Source organism: Labeo rohita, chromosome 5 (genome assembly GCF_022985175.1).
Source record: "Labeo rohita strain BAU-BD-2019 chromosome 5, IGBB_LRoh.1.0, whole genome shotgun sequence".
Taxonomy (NCBI): Eukaryota; Metazoa; Chordata; class Actinopteri; order Cypriniformes; family Cyprinidae; genus Labeo; species Labeo rohita.
This window is the reverse complement of record NC_066873.1, coordinates 27,310,104-27,324,846: the sequence shown is the minus strand read 5'-3', so window position 1 is coordinate 27,324,846 and position 14,743 is coordinate 27,310,104. Positions and strand designations below refer to the sequence as shown.

General features: G+C 38.0%; 2 protein-coding genes across 2 annotated transcripts; both read left to right on the top strand.

Moving 5' to 3' along the window:
- The first annotated feature begins 771 nt into the window (after positions 1–771).
- Positions 772–7,180, top strand: uap1l1 (UDP-N-acetylglucosamine pyrophosphorylase 1, like 1). Its single transcript, XM_051110382.1, has 9 exons — positions 772–1,530; positions 1,644–1,848; positions 2,226–2,401; positions 2,486–2,658; positions 2,772–2,965; positions 4,084–4,224; positions 4,306–4,491; positions 6,034–6,100; positions 6,453–7,180. The coding sequence occupies exons 1-9, from the start codon at positions 1,242–1,244 to the stop codon at positions 6,540–6,542; spliced, it is 1,521 nt and encodes a 506-aa protein (XP_050966339.1). The 5' UTR covers positions 772–1,241; the 3' UTR covers positions 6,543–7,180.
- A 108-nt stretch (positions 7,181–7,288) lies between these two features.
- zdhhc12b (zinc finger DHHC-type palmitoyltransferase 12b) lies at positions 7,289–14,739 on the top strand. The gene is made up of 5 exons (XM_051110409.1): positions 7,289–7,740; positions 8,859–8,998; positions 9,087–9,179; positions 10,862–11,028; positions 11,515–14,739. Exons 1-5 carry the CDS (start codon positions 7,644–7,646, stop codon positions 11,828–11,830), a joined length of 813 nt encoding a protein of 270 aa, XP_050966366.1. The 5' UTR covers positions 7,289–7,643; the 3' UTR covers positions 11,831–14,739.
- Positions 14,740–14,743: the final 4 nt, after the last annotated feature.

The following is a 14,743-nucleotide window of genomic DNA, read 5'->3' as shown; positions in this document are numbered from 1 at the left end:
TGTTCAGCGACTTAAGATAAGCTTTGTTGAACTGAAAACGGCTATGAATGGGGAGTCGATTCTCCTTGATAGGATCGATTCCAACCTTTGGAATCGACTCTCGATTCCCAACGCCTCGGAATCGAGGAATCGATTCTTTTTGGAATCGACTCCCAGCCCAAGAAATGAGAGGGTGCTATTAGCTGGAGCTCCAGCTGCTGGAGGTAATGGGTGGAGATCTAACCACACCCTAACCCTAAGAAATCTAACTCCCCCATTAGTTCACACAGAGGTGGAGCACATTCGGCTCTGCAGTGAGCAGTACAAGAAATCAAAAACAAAACATTTGACATACGCAAGCGTAACTCCTGCATTGTAATATAACCTGACGCGATTAGCACGCGCACTTTTCGATATGTCACAGCATTTTATTTTAAAAACGAAAAATGCCAAGTAGGCCTGTCCCCGACTAAAATAACGGTAGGCGTGAACATTTTTGTGAGTGGGAGTGAAAACTCTTATTAGGCAATTCTGACTTTGTAACTCGCAATTGCGAGTTTATATCACGCAATTCTAAGTAAACAGGTCAGAATTGCGAGTTTATATCTAGCAATTCTGACTTTATAACTAGCAATTGCGAGTTTATAAAAAAAAAAAAAAAAAAAAAATTTTTTTCTTTTAGTAGCGGAAACAGGTTTCCATAGATAATATTAAGTAGATCAAAGTTAGTATTCTTTGAAAAGTTTTGTATTTAATTCCTGATGTCAAGTGATTCCTCACAGTAAAGCGGGCAGGAGCAACTCAGCAGACTAATCACATGATAGCGGTTAGCTTTCTGAGGAAGTCATTCATCCGCAGACTTAGGGCAAAAACTGGCTGTGTTTGTAAACCTACTGAGCTGCCTACCTAGACAGCATTTTGGGACGTTCCGAATCAGCTCGTTGCTGACTGGCTTTTATATCTAAATCTATATCCGAGTTGTTAGTGAGGAGCATAAATACAGTCTAGTTAGCCATTTCCTTAAGGCTGAAATACAGCCATATGTGCCTAAGGGGAGTTCCCAAATGACTCCTGTAAACTAAATATGCCTTGACAGTGGTTTTCTGTTATTTCGCCAACTACATCTAACTGCAGGGATATGTTTATTGTACCAACCACACACTGATCACGAGTTGCACGCTGTGAAAACAGTATCCGGAGTGCTTGCTCGACTCAGGGTTTGTTGTCGGATCATTAATGTGTTAATACTCCAGCGGGGAAATATGCTGTCATTCGAGGAAGCTAAAGCGAGGTTAGAAACTGCAGGACAGAGCCATGTTTTACAATTTTGGGCTGAACTTTCTGCGGAAGAAAGCAACGCGCTTCTGGAGGAGATATCTCAGCTCAAGCCCGAAGAGTTACTCGAGCACTGCCGAGCAGCTGCTGAGGCTGGAAGCCGCCACTCGAGTGCTGATGGTCGGCTAGACGCGCGGATGGAGCCCGTTCCTCCAGAGTTCATCGGAAGTGTGCGTAAAAGTGACAAAGAAACACTTCAGATGTGGGGTGATGAAGGTACAGCTCCAATGTTCAAAAGAATATACAACAAAATATGTATTAATTTTTACAATGTGGGCAAAAGTGATATTGCATATATTGAAGATTACATAAAAGACTTATGTTTTCAGGGTTATTGCAGATTTCACAGGACAAAGTGGCTGTTTTGCTGTTAGCCGGTGGTCAGGGGACTCGGCTTGGAGTGCCATATCCCAAGGGCATGTACAATGTTGGGCTTCCAAGTGGGAAAACCTTGTACCAAATCCAGTCTGAGCGTATCCAGAAGGTGCAAGAGCTGGCCAATGTGAAGCATGGTTGTAGATGCACAGTACCATGGTATGGCTTTTAATTAGCAAATCAAATAAGGGTCTTTCTGAGCTTTCTGCTAACTAGAAACACTTTTGGTCCTGTTTTTCCCCCCTCTCATTTTTCTAGACAAGCAGATATCATTTTCCCCACATTTCAAAAGATGTTGCATAGCATTCTGTGCTGGAAATGACCTCTGAAACAATTAAATAAATCATATAATTAAATAAAAATTAATGTCTCTATGAATCATTTACGTATTTGTATCCAGTTTGGGACACGGATAAAACAACGCTGGGACATTAAAAGTGTTTGTAGTTGAAGAAACACTCATGAATTTATTAATAAACAACCTCCAAATGACAGAAGAACATGTATTGAATTATCTTTTGATGATATGTGAACAGGTACATAATGACCAGTGAGTTCACTTTGGAACCCACAGAGAAGTTCTTCAAAGACCATCAATATTTTGGCCTTTGTCCATCCAACGTAGTCATGTTTGAGCAGAGAATGATACCAGCCGTTGGCTTTGATGGAAAGATCATCCTGGAGAAGAAGAACAAAATAGCCATGGCTCCAGGTCAGAGAGAATTTAGTTGGCTTCAAAAGGAAAACTTATTTTGCTTCAAATGCTGTTTGCATCCAATGTCTTTGTTCACTACAGATGGAAATGGCGGCCTCTATCATGCTCTAGTGGACAACAAGATTTTAGAGGACATGGAGAGAAGAGGTGTGGAGTATCTTCACGTGTACTGTGTGGACAACATCTTGGTGAAAATGGCAGACCCAGTCTTTATTGGCTTTTGTGTAAGCAAAGGGGCAGACTGTGGTGCCAAGGTAAAAATATGTCGTCTGTAGAACCGAATTCAATCCCAACCATTATTCATTTATTATTAATAATTGTTTTTGTTTATTTCCTTATTTGCTATGTTTACCTTTGTTTTGGTCAGGTGGTGGATAAGGCGTATCCTGCAGAGCCTGTTGGAGTGGTGTGTCGTGTAGACGGCCTGTATCAGGTGATCGAGTACAGTGAGATCCAACCAGAGACTGCAGAGCTGAAAGGCCCAGGAGGAGAGCTCCTGTTCAGGGCTGGGAACATCTGCAACCACTTCTTCACCCGAGGCTTCTTAAAGGACGTGGCTGAGTATGTGGTTGACATAGAATTTTAATATACAATACCATTGTCTTAAGTGTTTCTTAAGTCAGCTTTTCACTGTCCATAAAGGACATTTTATGCTACATTATTCACCTTTTTCCTGAGTAACCGATGAGCACTGCTGTTTGCACTTCCATTTGGATGCTCTTGTGTTCCTGTATCCATAGATATCCATGTTAAAATGGGGTAAAAAAAAATGGACTGAACTAATTAAGCTAAAACTTATTAAATATAATTAAATATAAAAATGTGCGCAGGGTAAAGCTGTGTGTTAATTTGACTCGAAACACCAGAGACCAGAAACGTAAAGCATCTTTCCATTACGAGGCAGATGAGACCTCGTAGTTTAGGAAAAAGGTGGATTTAAAAAAATAAAATAAAAATACTGATACGAATACACACAGCTACTGAAAGAACTTGTAGGTTGCAGTGGATGTGAGTGTAGGCTTAAACCAAATGTCGTACCATTGATTTTCCGCACAAGTAGTCTAAACGCCCTGGATATTAAGTAAAATCTGTGCTGAGAAACTCCTTTAGTGGCTGCAGCGTCCTGACAAGCATGTTTACATCCTGCCAGGATGGCATCTAGCGTTTCTTGTTTCTGCCGTTTGTAAGCTCTAAATAGCTGTGGTTTACTAAAAGCCTCAAAGGCATCAGAGCTAAAGTTGAGAGAACAAAGACGCAGGTCTTCAGAAGTTTTTCAGGAAGTTCTTTGCTCCTCTTCTAATCACTAGGAATACCAGTGAAGACTCATATCAGTTCACTTGTTGCCCCTGGACTGAAAAAGTCGCACAATGTGGCATCGTATCAAATTTTATTTGCAGAGTTGTGTTGCGGTAAAAATAGCAACAGGTAGTGCCAGCAGCTCACTGAGTGTAGCCATTTTAAGTCATTGAAATAATGGTGCCCCCCATAGTCCAAAATATGTATAAAAGGAAGTGGATGTTTTAAATAACATAAGTCTTTCATGGGATTTCTGCTACATATTTCAATAAGAGACATAATTTATGTTATATTAAGCCATACAATTCCCTTAAAGATTTAGCAACATATTGACTGACTTAAACAAAGCCCTTTGTACTAAATAATTCCTATTTCAATTGCAGCAAGTTTGAGAGTCAGCTGAAGCAGCATGTGGCAATCAAGAAAGTGCCATTTGTGGATGGAGAAGGGAAGCTGGTGAAACCAACCAAGCCCAATGGCATTAAAATGGAGAAATTTGTCTTTGACGTCTTTCAGTTCTCAAAGTATGTTTTGTAGTTACCTTTAATTTAGGCAAATTTGGGCATCTCTATCTTTCTCACCATCGTGTGTTTTTTTTTTTGCAGGAAATTTGTCGCCTTTGAGGTGCTGAGAGAGGAGGAATTCTCACCCCTGAAAAATGCTGATGGGGCGCCTCTGGACACACCAACTACAGCACGCCGATCCTTGTTAGCACAACATTACCGCTGGGCTCTGGCAGCTGGTGGAAACTTCCTTGATGAGCAAGATAAACCCATCCCCCCAAAACACAGGTGGAAACACAAAATACCCTTTATTAAATCAGCAGAAAAATATCAAGTCATTAAAGGGAACCTTGGGTATTAAGACTTGTATGGCTTAATATAAGGTAAATTATGTCTCTTACTGAAATATGTAGCAGAAAACCCATGAAAGACAGAAGTTATTTAAAAAAAACAGTTTTGGATTATTTCAGAAAATACTGATACAGTGCCACATTGTGCCATTTTTGGCTGTTATTTTCAGTCAAAGGGCAACAAAAGAACTGATGTAAGTCTTCACTGCTTTTCCTAGCGATAAGAAGAGGAGCAAAGAATGGGAAGATGCCTGTGGATAAATAGACTTCCTAAAGACCCGCGTCTTTGTTCTCTCCACTTTAGCCACGATGCCCTTAAGGCTGTTAGTAGATCGCAGCTACTGAAAGAGCTTAGAAACGGCATAGACAGGAAACGTTAGATGCCATCCTGGGAGGATGTAAACATGCAGACGCTTGTCAGGACGCTGCAGCCACTAAAGGAGTTTCTCAGCGTGGATTTCACTCAATATCCAGGGCGTTTAGACTCCTTGTGCGGAAAATCGATGGTACGACATTTGGTTTAAGCCTACACTTACATCCATTGCAACCTATTGCAAGTTCTTTCAGTAGCTGTGTGTCTTCATATCAGTATTTTATTTTCAGAGTTGTGTATTCTGAATTGTGTTTGACGGTAAAAACAGCAACCGGTTGCACCAGTAGCTCAACGAGCGCAACCATTTCACGTCATAATGGCGCCCTCCTTCATAATTCAAAATATTTATAAAACAATGTGGATTTTTTTTAAAATAACATCTTTTATAGGTTTTCTACTACATATTTCAGTAAGATACATTATTTATGTTATATTAAGCCATACATGTCATATTCCCTTAAAAGGGATAGTTCACCCAAAAATGACAACTCTGTCATTAATTACTTACCTTCATGCCATTCCCAACCCGTAAGACCTTCGTTCATCTTCGGAACACAAATTAAGATACTTTTGATGAAATGAAAGCTTTCTGACCCTCCATAGACAGCAAGGGTTCTTCCACATTTAAGGTCCAGAAAGGTACCAAGCCCACTGACAAAATAGTCCATGTGACCATTCAACAGTAATTTTATGAAGCTACAAGAATACTTTTTGTGTGCATAAAAAAACAAAAATACTGACTTTGAGTGTACATAGAGGGTAAGTAAATTAATGACGGAATCCTTTTAAGTTATATCAAGTGAATAACAATGTTTTACCTGAGATTGTTTTGGTTTGGATGTTTTGTCTTCTGAATGACTTAATGTACAGTAAATGCTATATTGCAAGATTCCTTAAGTATTGTAGTTATACTACACCAGATGTAGAGAAGGATATGATCTAGAAATTTTCATTCTTGTTATGAATCCAATACCTTTCAACTGGCTTGACCTGAAAAGAATATGGCTAAAAGGAATTTACCCATTCATGCAGAAAATGAACTCTTTTGAGGCAGTTCCTAAGATAGTGTGTGGTTGATAATAACTTGGTCTACTCTTTTTTTTGCAGTACGACACAGAATGAAGACCCTCCAGCGATCTGCGAAATCTCTCCACTTGTATCATACTTTGGCGAGGTAAAAATGTGACTACTTGAAAACTGGAGTTGCTAACACTGATAAACAGTCCAGATTCTGAAATTTATGTTATCGCAAAAGCAAAATATTTGAGTCTTGCAAATAGTTGTTTGATTTCAAAATGTTACAGTTCATAGAAAGAGGCAAGCAGCCCAGAGTGTAAAAAAGAATAACAAGCAAGTGTAAACATATGGAGCATGATGTGAAACAGAGCGAATGATGTCAGAGTAGTTTTTCTGTTCTCAGGAGAGAGTTTAAGAGACAGCTGTAACACTCCATCTCTTTTTCTCCTTTTTTCATTTTTTTTCCCCTCCATGACACATGGTCTTACTTTAACTGCTGTGTTTTACAGGGGCTGGAAAAGCTGCTGAAACAGAAGAACTTGAAGTCTCCTTTTCTACTTGATGAGAATGAAGCCAAGAATCTTGTGCAAACTAAATAGTGCTTCCAAATGAGAATTCTATCATGTTCAGGGCCAGGCAAATATTAAAGGAAATGAAAGGGATGTTTACAAATCAAAAATAAATCAATCAAAAAAGTTTGGAGTCGGTAAGATTTTTGGTGATAAAATACTCACCAAAGCTACATTTATCACAGATACAGAACAAATGACCATGACAACTTAAAATAACACATTTTTTTTAAAATATTATTATTTTAATATATTTTAAAATGTAATTTTTCCCCTAATGGGAAAGCTGAATTTTCAGCAGCCATCACTCCAGTCTTCAGTGTCACATGATCCTTCAGAAATTCGCGCTCGAGAAACATTTTTTCTTATAAGTCTTTAAACCGTCATTGATGTATAGAAATTTTAAATAGCAAAAATATTATTGTAATGAATTTTATAATTGTGAATGTCGATCCTTGGTGAATGAAACTATTCATTTTGTTAAAAAAAAAAATCTTACTGACCCCAAATATTATTACATAATTATATATAATAATTAGAGTAAGGTTAATTCTTTATATATATAAAAAAAAGGCTGATGTATGATTACAAAATACAATGTGATCTTTTTTATTAGTTTGTATCGCTGTGAATTGCATTACATATTTTATACAACTTTACAATAGCAATAAAATCACACACCCACTTCCAGTGTGTTTTCTTTTCCTGTGGCTCTGCCTTTGCATCCCCAGTTTCAAGCCGAGACGTCACGTGACAGCAGCTGACCAATAGGAAACGTGACATGTACCCGATTCGCGTCTAAGCAGCGGAACGGCATCAACAAGCTTATTAGAGCGAGAGAAACACAGTATCTAAATGAAGTACTGCGCTTCGGTTGCGTTATGATGCTATAGCCTGCTGCATTAGATGTGCAGCATAAAAAGTTGCATGCTCGGGTGAAATATTGTGGTTAAAATGGTTCTTGTTCTGGAATTTAGCGTAGGACGCGTAGGAGCTCACTTGACAGCTGGAATGTAACTGGGTTTCTTATGAGCTGGCTAACACAGCTAGCTGCTGTCTGAGAATAAGATGCATTTCAGTACGAGCACACAGCAGATGCATGCTTAGGTGTACATAGATGCATATGCTAGGATGTTCAAAAATGTGTTCGGATCAGGATTCCTGGTGAGGACCGCTCATGTCATCTTGACATGGGTTATAACGTTGATTCTCTTCCTTCACGACACCGGTAAGTGCTCCGCTCCTAACAGATGCTGATTCTGTTGTGAGTGTATCTGCCTCATCTGTAGACGTGTTATTTTATGGCTACAGTAGCTATATGATGTACATAATGCTGCTGCTGCTTCACACCTGTGTCTGCATCACTGTCTTTGAGGTCCAGTTCTCTGCCACTTCCTTTGCCAATCAACGTTTAGATGATCTGTAACTATTGTACTCTAGCACACTCTGTTACATTCTGTTCTCTGCTGTTCTATTCTAGTCTACTGGACACTTTCTGTTCTGCTGAAATTATGAAATAAAAGTTAAAAGACAAAATGAGATATAAAGACAAAAAGTTCATTTATGAGATACAAAGTTATGACAAAATTAAAAATCAAAATTATGACATAAGTTGGGATAAAATTAGAATTATGAGATGCTAAAGTCGATTATGAAATAAGAATTAAACAATGACAAAAATTCAAAATTATGAGATAAAAAACTGGCAAAAAATAATTTGGGCAAAATTAAAATGACATACTAAGTTGACATTGACATACTAAGCCGTAATTATAAGATAAACACAGAATTATGACAAAAAATTTATCTGGAGATTTTTATTTCTAGATTTTGCTTAGAATTTCAGTCTGAACAAGTTTGCACTATTTGCCAATTGTCAAAGCCAGTCTGCAGATTTTGGGAAGTCTGAGTTGACAGATTTCATATAAAATTGCGTATAGTGTATGGATGGGCACAGACTCAAATTTTTTGGTTTCAGTCAGTGATTCTCTCAATTCTGAGGATATCAAACTTTCTGGAATACACACAATTTTAGAACACAATTTTGTTTTTGGAAAGCCTGGTAGTGTGTGATCCTCACCCTGTTTTTTCTGCCTATTTGGTAAGTGTATGATGCCTAATGTAAAATCTTTCCAGATTTTAAAAGTCATGTAACATATTCCAGCTTTTAGTATGTCATATGGGCTTCCACAGTTGTGCAGTATTACACTCCACTATGTTTTATGTGTTTTTACTGTAATATATTGTATGATTCTTTTATGTTCTGCTATGCTCTGTTCTTCTCTGTTGTGCTCTAATTTCTGCGCCACTGTATTCCACTCATTACATTATTCTTCTTCCACGCAGACCTCCGCAAGCAGGAGGAGACGGGGGAGCTCACACTGCCGATTCTCTTTGTGCTCCTGGTCCTGGTGTCCGTGTTGCTGTACTTTGCAGTTTCGCTAATGGATCCTGGTTTTGTCCTGTCTGATGAGTGTGACTTGCAGGTCAATAAATATGCTTTTGCATGTTTATGCAGTTTGTATGTTTGAGGCTGACTTTACAGCAAACAAGCATCATCTGACTATTTTTCAGTTCACGCTTGGTATCGCAGAAGAAACCCAGGATATGATTCCACAGACCACCAAGTCCATACGGCTGCGGCGCTGTGGACACTGTCTGGTACAGGTGCGCTGTCACATATTAAAGATGCAGTATATACATAGATATAGAGGTTAAATCATTTAAATTAATTTAAAAGTTTGAAGATATGCTGCAACTAAAACTAAATCCAAATATTACTTACAGTAATTTTTATTTAATTTCAATATATATATATATATATATATTTTTTTTTTTTTCAGTTAAAAATAAATAATTATAGCTGCAAGTAGCGATTATCGGAGTTCAAGCGCTTTAAGGCATTTAAACAAATACGATAAAGACATTACATATCCACCTTATTTTTCCCTTAAGAGCAGAAAAAAAAAAAAATATATATATATATATATATAGTACATTTTACGGGTCTGGCTTCTAGTTATCCACGTCCAGCTATTTTTAGCTGTACAAAACAGCTCGTTTTGCTGCTTGATATTACAGATTGGTCTGTCTTGCCATATTGTTTTAATGCATTACCTTAATTGCGAACACACTGGTTTATATTGCAAACAGTTGTACCATTTACTGCACGTTATTATTCTTCTCATTATTTCCCTATAGCTCGCCCATACGCTTACTTTTGTGTTGAAGAATAATGTGGATTATTTAGCAAGTCTGTGACCACCTAAAGCAATGATTAAAAAAGCATTGAAAAAAGTATGATGATTTTTAAAGGAAAACAATTTACAAACAATTTACTCACCCCACTCACTCACTTTTCTCCATTTAATGGACTTCATTGGTGCCCCGATTTTGAACTTCCAAAATGTAGTTTAAATGCAGCTTCAAAAGGGCTCTAAATGATCCCAGCTGAGGAAGAAGGTTCTTATCTAGCGAAACAATCGGTCATTGTTTGCTTGTATAGCACAGGCTCTAGGATGCCTGTCCATGACACTACAAATCACGTCTAAGTTCATTGTCTGTGTACTCTGGCTCAAAAAGGTAGAGTATTGTGAAAAAACTCCATTTCATTTTATCCTACAACTTCAGAATCGTCCAACATCATTGTACCTTTTTGTCTGTAAGCAGCGTTTGACTTACCTGCACTTCCTTAGTCTTTGCGCGTTCGCTTTGTAAACACTGGGTCTGTAGTTCCGCCTACATTCAGCGTGACCTTTCGACATGATTTAATAGTACGTAGTGTTGTGGATGTGCATCCCAGAGCCTGTGCTATACAAGCTTTTGTGCTTAAAAAGTCATAATGTTTATGACACAAGATGCTTAATGCTGTGATGCATTTGGAAAAACGCAAAATCGATCCATGAATTATCATTAAACAACTACTAGTTCGCAAAAGTAGGATTTTCAAAAAACAAAAAATACCTAGCATGACAATTGAGTCCTTTGTGAGCCAAGGATTCCAATGATATAAGACACTTGAGTCTGTAAACAACAGGTTAGGAGTTATAAGGGATTTCATAGTTTTGATCGCTGTAGCGCCACCGTCAGGCCAGTTGGGGTGAGTTTCAAGTCTCTAAGACTTAAGAAGGTTTGGTCTGCATGATCAGTTTTAGGTGGAGAATGCTGATCCTTGACAATTGTAATAATTACAATAGGGTTACAGTGCTTAAACGCTAAATAACATTTGGTTTTGTTGTTTTTATTTTAGTTACAGTAACCTTGATATATTCATGCACAGGCAAGACAGCTTAGTTTGTTCATTTCTAATAATGAATCCCTTCTATAAATGAATCCACTCTTTCACACAGCAACCCATGAGATCTAAACACTGCCAGACGTGTCAGCACTGTGTGCGACGCTACGATCACCACTGCCCCTGGATAGAGAACTGTGTCGGGGAGAGAAACCACCGCTGGTTTGTGCTTTATCTGGCTGTCCAGCTTGTTGTCTTACTGTGGGGGCTGTACATGGCGTGGTGAGTAGAACTTATATATCATAACCTGGGATGTCCAGCAGTGCTGATGGACATCATAGTCCTAAATGTATTAGTTCCCATGCTTTTTCAACTCGAAAAGGTGTTCTCAAACCATTTCATCAAGATTAAAGCCCCCAGAAACAAACATCTTTAAAGGGATAGTTCACCCAAAAATGAAAATTCTGTCATTAATTACTCACCCTCATGTCGTTCAAAACCCGTAAGACCTTTGTTCATCTTTGGAAGACAAATTAAGATATTTTTGATGATATCCAAGAGCCTCCATATTTCTGAGCCTCCATAAACATCAATGGTCCTACCATGGTCAAGGCACAGAAACAAGGACACATGGACTATTTTAACAACGGAACAACATGAGGCTGAGTAATCAATGCCAGAATTTTTATTTTTGGATTAACTATCCCCTTTAATCTGGACTGGAGAACATCTTTCAGTTCAGAGTTCACTGTCAAAAATCTCGTACAGGTCCGGCTTCAGTCACGCTCCCACCTGGCAGCTGTGGTTGAGGACCAACGGTGTGCTCCTGGGAGCAGCGGCGGTGGTGGCCGTCCTGTCCCTGACCGTGCTTCTCCTCCTGGGCTCTCACCTATACCTGGTGTCCCTAAATACCACCACATGGGAGTTCATGTCTCGACACAGAATCTCTTACCTCAAGCACTGTGGTGCGGACGAAAACCCTTTTGACAGAGGAACCCTGCGCAATCTCTGGGGCTTCTTCTGCGTTTGGGAACCGGTGGTTTGGGAGCATGTGTATTTCAAGCAAGGCAACGATCCCATTTAATTCCCCTCGGAGTCGAGGCTGCTGTGACAAATAAACCGTTAGATGCAAGTTGATGTTTTGGTGGAAATTGCTCCAGACTGCATCTGCAGAACATCTAATCTACTTGTCCTTCCTCGTGAATGACCCGTTTCATTTTGAAAGTGATTCTAAAATGCATGAACTTTAGTAGTTGCAATGATGTTTTGATGAAGTGTTATCAAATAGGTTGGAATGAGCATTTTTATAAAGGCGTTTTGTGACAATTTTGCCCACTTAGAACTTTTGACAATTCATCTGTGCTGATTTTGCACATTTTAAGAGCAAACGCAGAACAAAAAGCACAAAAATCACAATAGCGTTTCAGAGCTGATTTGTGGTTTCCCGTCAATGCAATACACAGAGATGAGATATTAAAATTTTATATGCTAATTATTTATTATCTTGGCTCTGCTCCTGTAATCTCTCTTGGTACTAAAAAGCTGTTTGACAAAAGTAATTGAACTAGACAGTCTGTCAGCTTATTTTATAGCAGCAGCAGATGATAATGTACTGTTACATCAGCAATGATTTTGTGCAATTATTGAACTTACAGTCAGTTGTATATACATATTTTTACAGTTTTTCTTTTTAGAAAATTGACATCCCCTTTTAAGATCCAATTCAGACAGGGTAATAAGTTCATGTTTATAATAATACCAATAATTTCCTATAGCACTTTATATATCAGTGGTGAAATTTCAATATGCTTGTAATGTGACTTTATAATATTAAATGTACTGGTTTATCTAAACATAATCAATACATTAATCAGAATTTAGAATACAAACATAATCAGTACTGTAATGTTCAACATTACAGGCATGTTTTGTTTTTTGGGTGCAGAACTTTATATTTTTATACAAACAGGGCCTTTCCTATTACACATCAGCATCTTAAAGATAGAAAGATGTAAGTACAAGTGACACTCCTTTGACTGTTAAAATTTCAGTCCATTTCGGACTGCCCGAACAGAGCAAAGTAAAGTTTTGTTGATAAATGCAGTAGTGTGACTTTCTTTCACAATCATTAGCTAAAATTTTCTCTGAATAATGTACAGTCATAAAAAAAAGAGCAATAATTGTTTTTGCTTTCACTTCATTTCAGTTTCTTTAACTTGCTTCCTTAAAGGATTAGTTCACTTCCAGAATTAAAATTTCCTGATGATGTACTCACCCTGTTTTATGTTTCTCCGTTTGCTGCGCATCGTCTGTTTGGTTCTCTACAAGGTCGTCTGCTATTTCAAATAAGCAAAGCCTTTAAATTTGAATGAAGTCAGTTTGCGGTCAGTGTTTTATCGTTCATCATCTGTAAAAAAAATTGTTCTCAAAGTGATCTCAACAATATCGTCTCCCTGTATTGTTTTGACGTTACGTCATCAATATGGAAGTCGGCCATTGCGGCGGCACTGAGTGTAAACAATGCCATTGAACCGAACGGCGTATAGGCTTGGTGAAAAAAACGAAAGTAATTAATTATGTCAGGATAAGAAATAGAAGGAAAAACTATTGGATCATAAGTCCATGACAACGAGGTCAGGTCGTATGGATGTTTACCACCTATTACAGGGCTGGACAATATGGACTGCACTGTGGCCGGTGCAAGTCGTACATTCACTGCACTGCATTCGTGTTCCAAAATGTCATATGTGGAAAATTACGTTATTATTACATTAAGTTTGTAAAAGACCGTTAACAGCTGAAGACGGACAAATCCCTATCGCCACTCATCGTTGAGCCCTGTATTAACTTTAGTTTGTCAAAATAAAAACAACCTTTCCTGCTTACTAAGTCCTTCTCTATACTATTTGGCAGCTTCCACACATTTTCCGTGGTTTAGACAGCATAAATTAGTAGAACAACATCTTCAGTGGTACACCAACCATGCAATCAATGCTTCTGTTTACATACGAGTATCGCCGCAATGGCCGCGCATCTGGGTAACTGACCAAACGTGACATCGGTGCAAACCCTTTATAGTCGTGATGTGATCTCTGCTATTCTCTTAAATTTGCAACGATTTTTAGAACGTTATCTTTATAGTTATAGTTCTTGGTGTAAACGGGCCTCAAGGGTCTTATCTAACAAAACAATCAACATTTAAAAAAATAAACACATATATACTTTTAAACCACAAATGCTTATCTTGCACTAGCTCTGCATCCACGTCTTTATTCATCACGTAATCACTTTGGGGGAAAAAAAAAAAAAAAAAAAAAAAAACGTGGTTAGTTCTTCCTTTGTGTACTATTTTTCAAAAAGGGCGAAAAAAAACATCTTATTTTCTCCTCCAACTTCAAAATCGTCCGACATCCTTTTTTTTTTTTTTTTTGTAAAAGGTGTTTTACTTTCGATGCACCTTCGCTTTGTAAACACCGAGTCGGTACTTTCATCTACGTCACGAGTGTGTGATTAGGTAACGCGCAAGGTCGAGCTAGTGCAAGATTAGCATTTATGATTAAAAAGTATATAAATGTTAGTTTATTTTTTTAGAAAATGACTGATCATTTTACTAGATAAGACACAACTTGGCTGGGATTGTGTAGAGTCCTTTGAAGCTGTAATGAAGCTGCAATTTGAACTCGTTAGCTCCCATTAAAGTCCACTGTATTGAGAAAAATCCTGGAATGTTTTCCTCAAAAACCTTAATTGTTTTCGACTGAAGAAAGAAAGACATGAACATCTTGGATGACATGGGGGTGAGTAAATTATCATGAAATTTTTATTCTGGAAATGAACTAATCCTTTAACTTTTGCACTTGAGTGTTTTTAACATCAATATCACTGCTGAGATTTCATGAATAATTTGCAGCGTTTTGATCAAAGTTATGCAATTCTCCCCTCGATGTACTATTTTGAAACATCAGTATTCAATAAATTGAACAACATGGTCACGTTG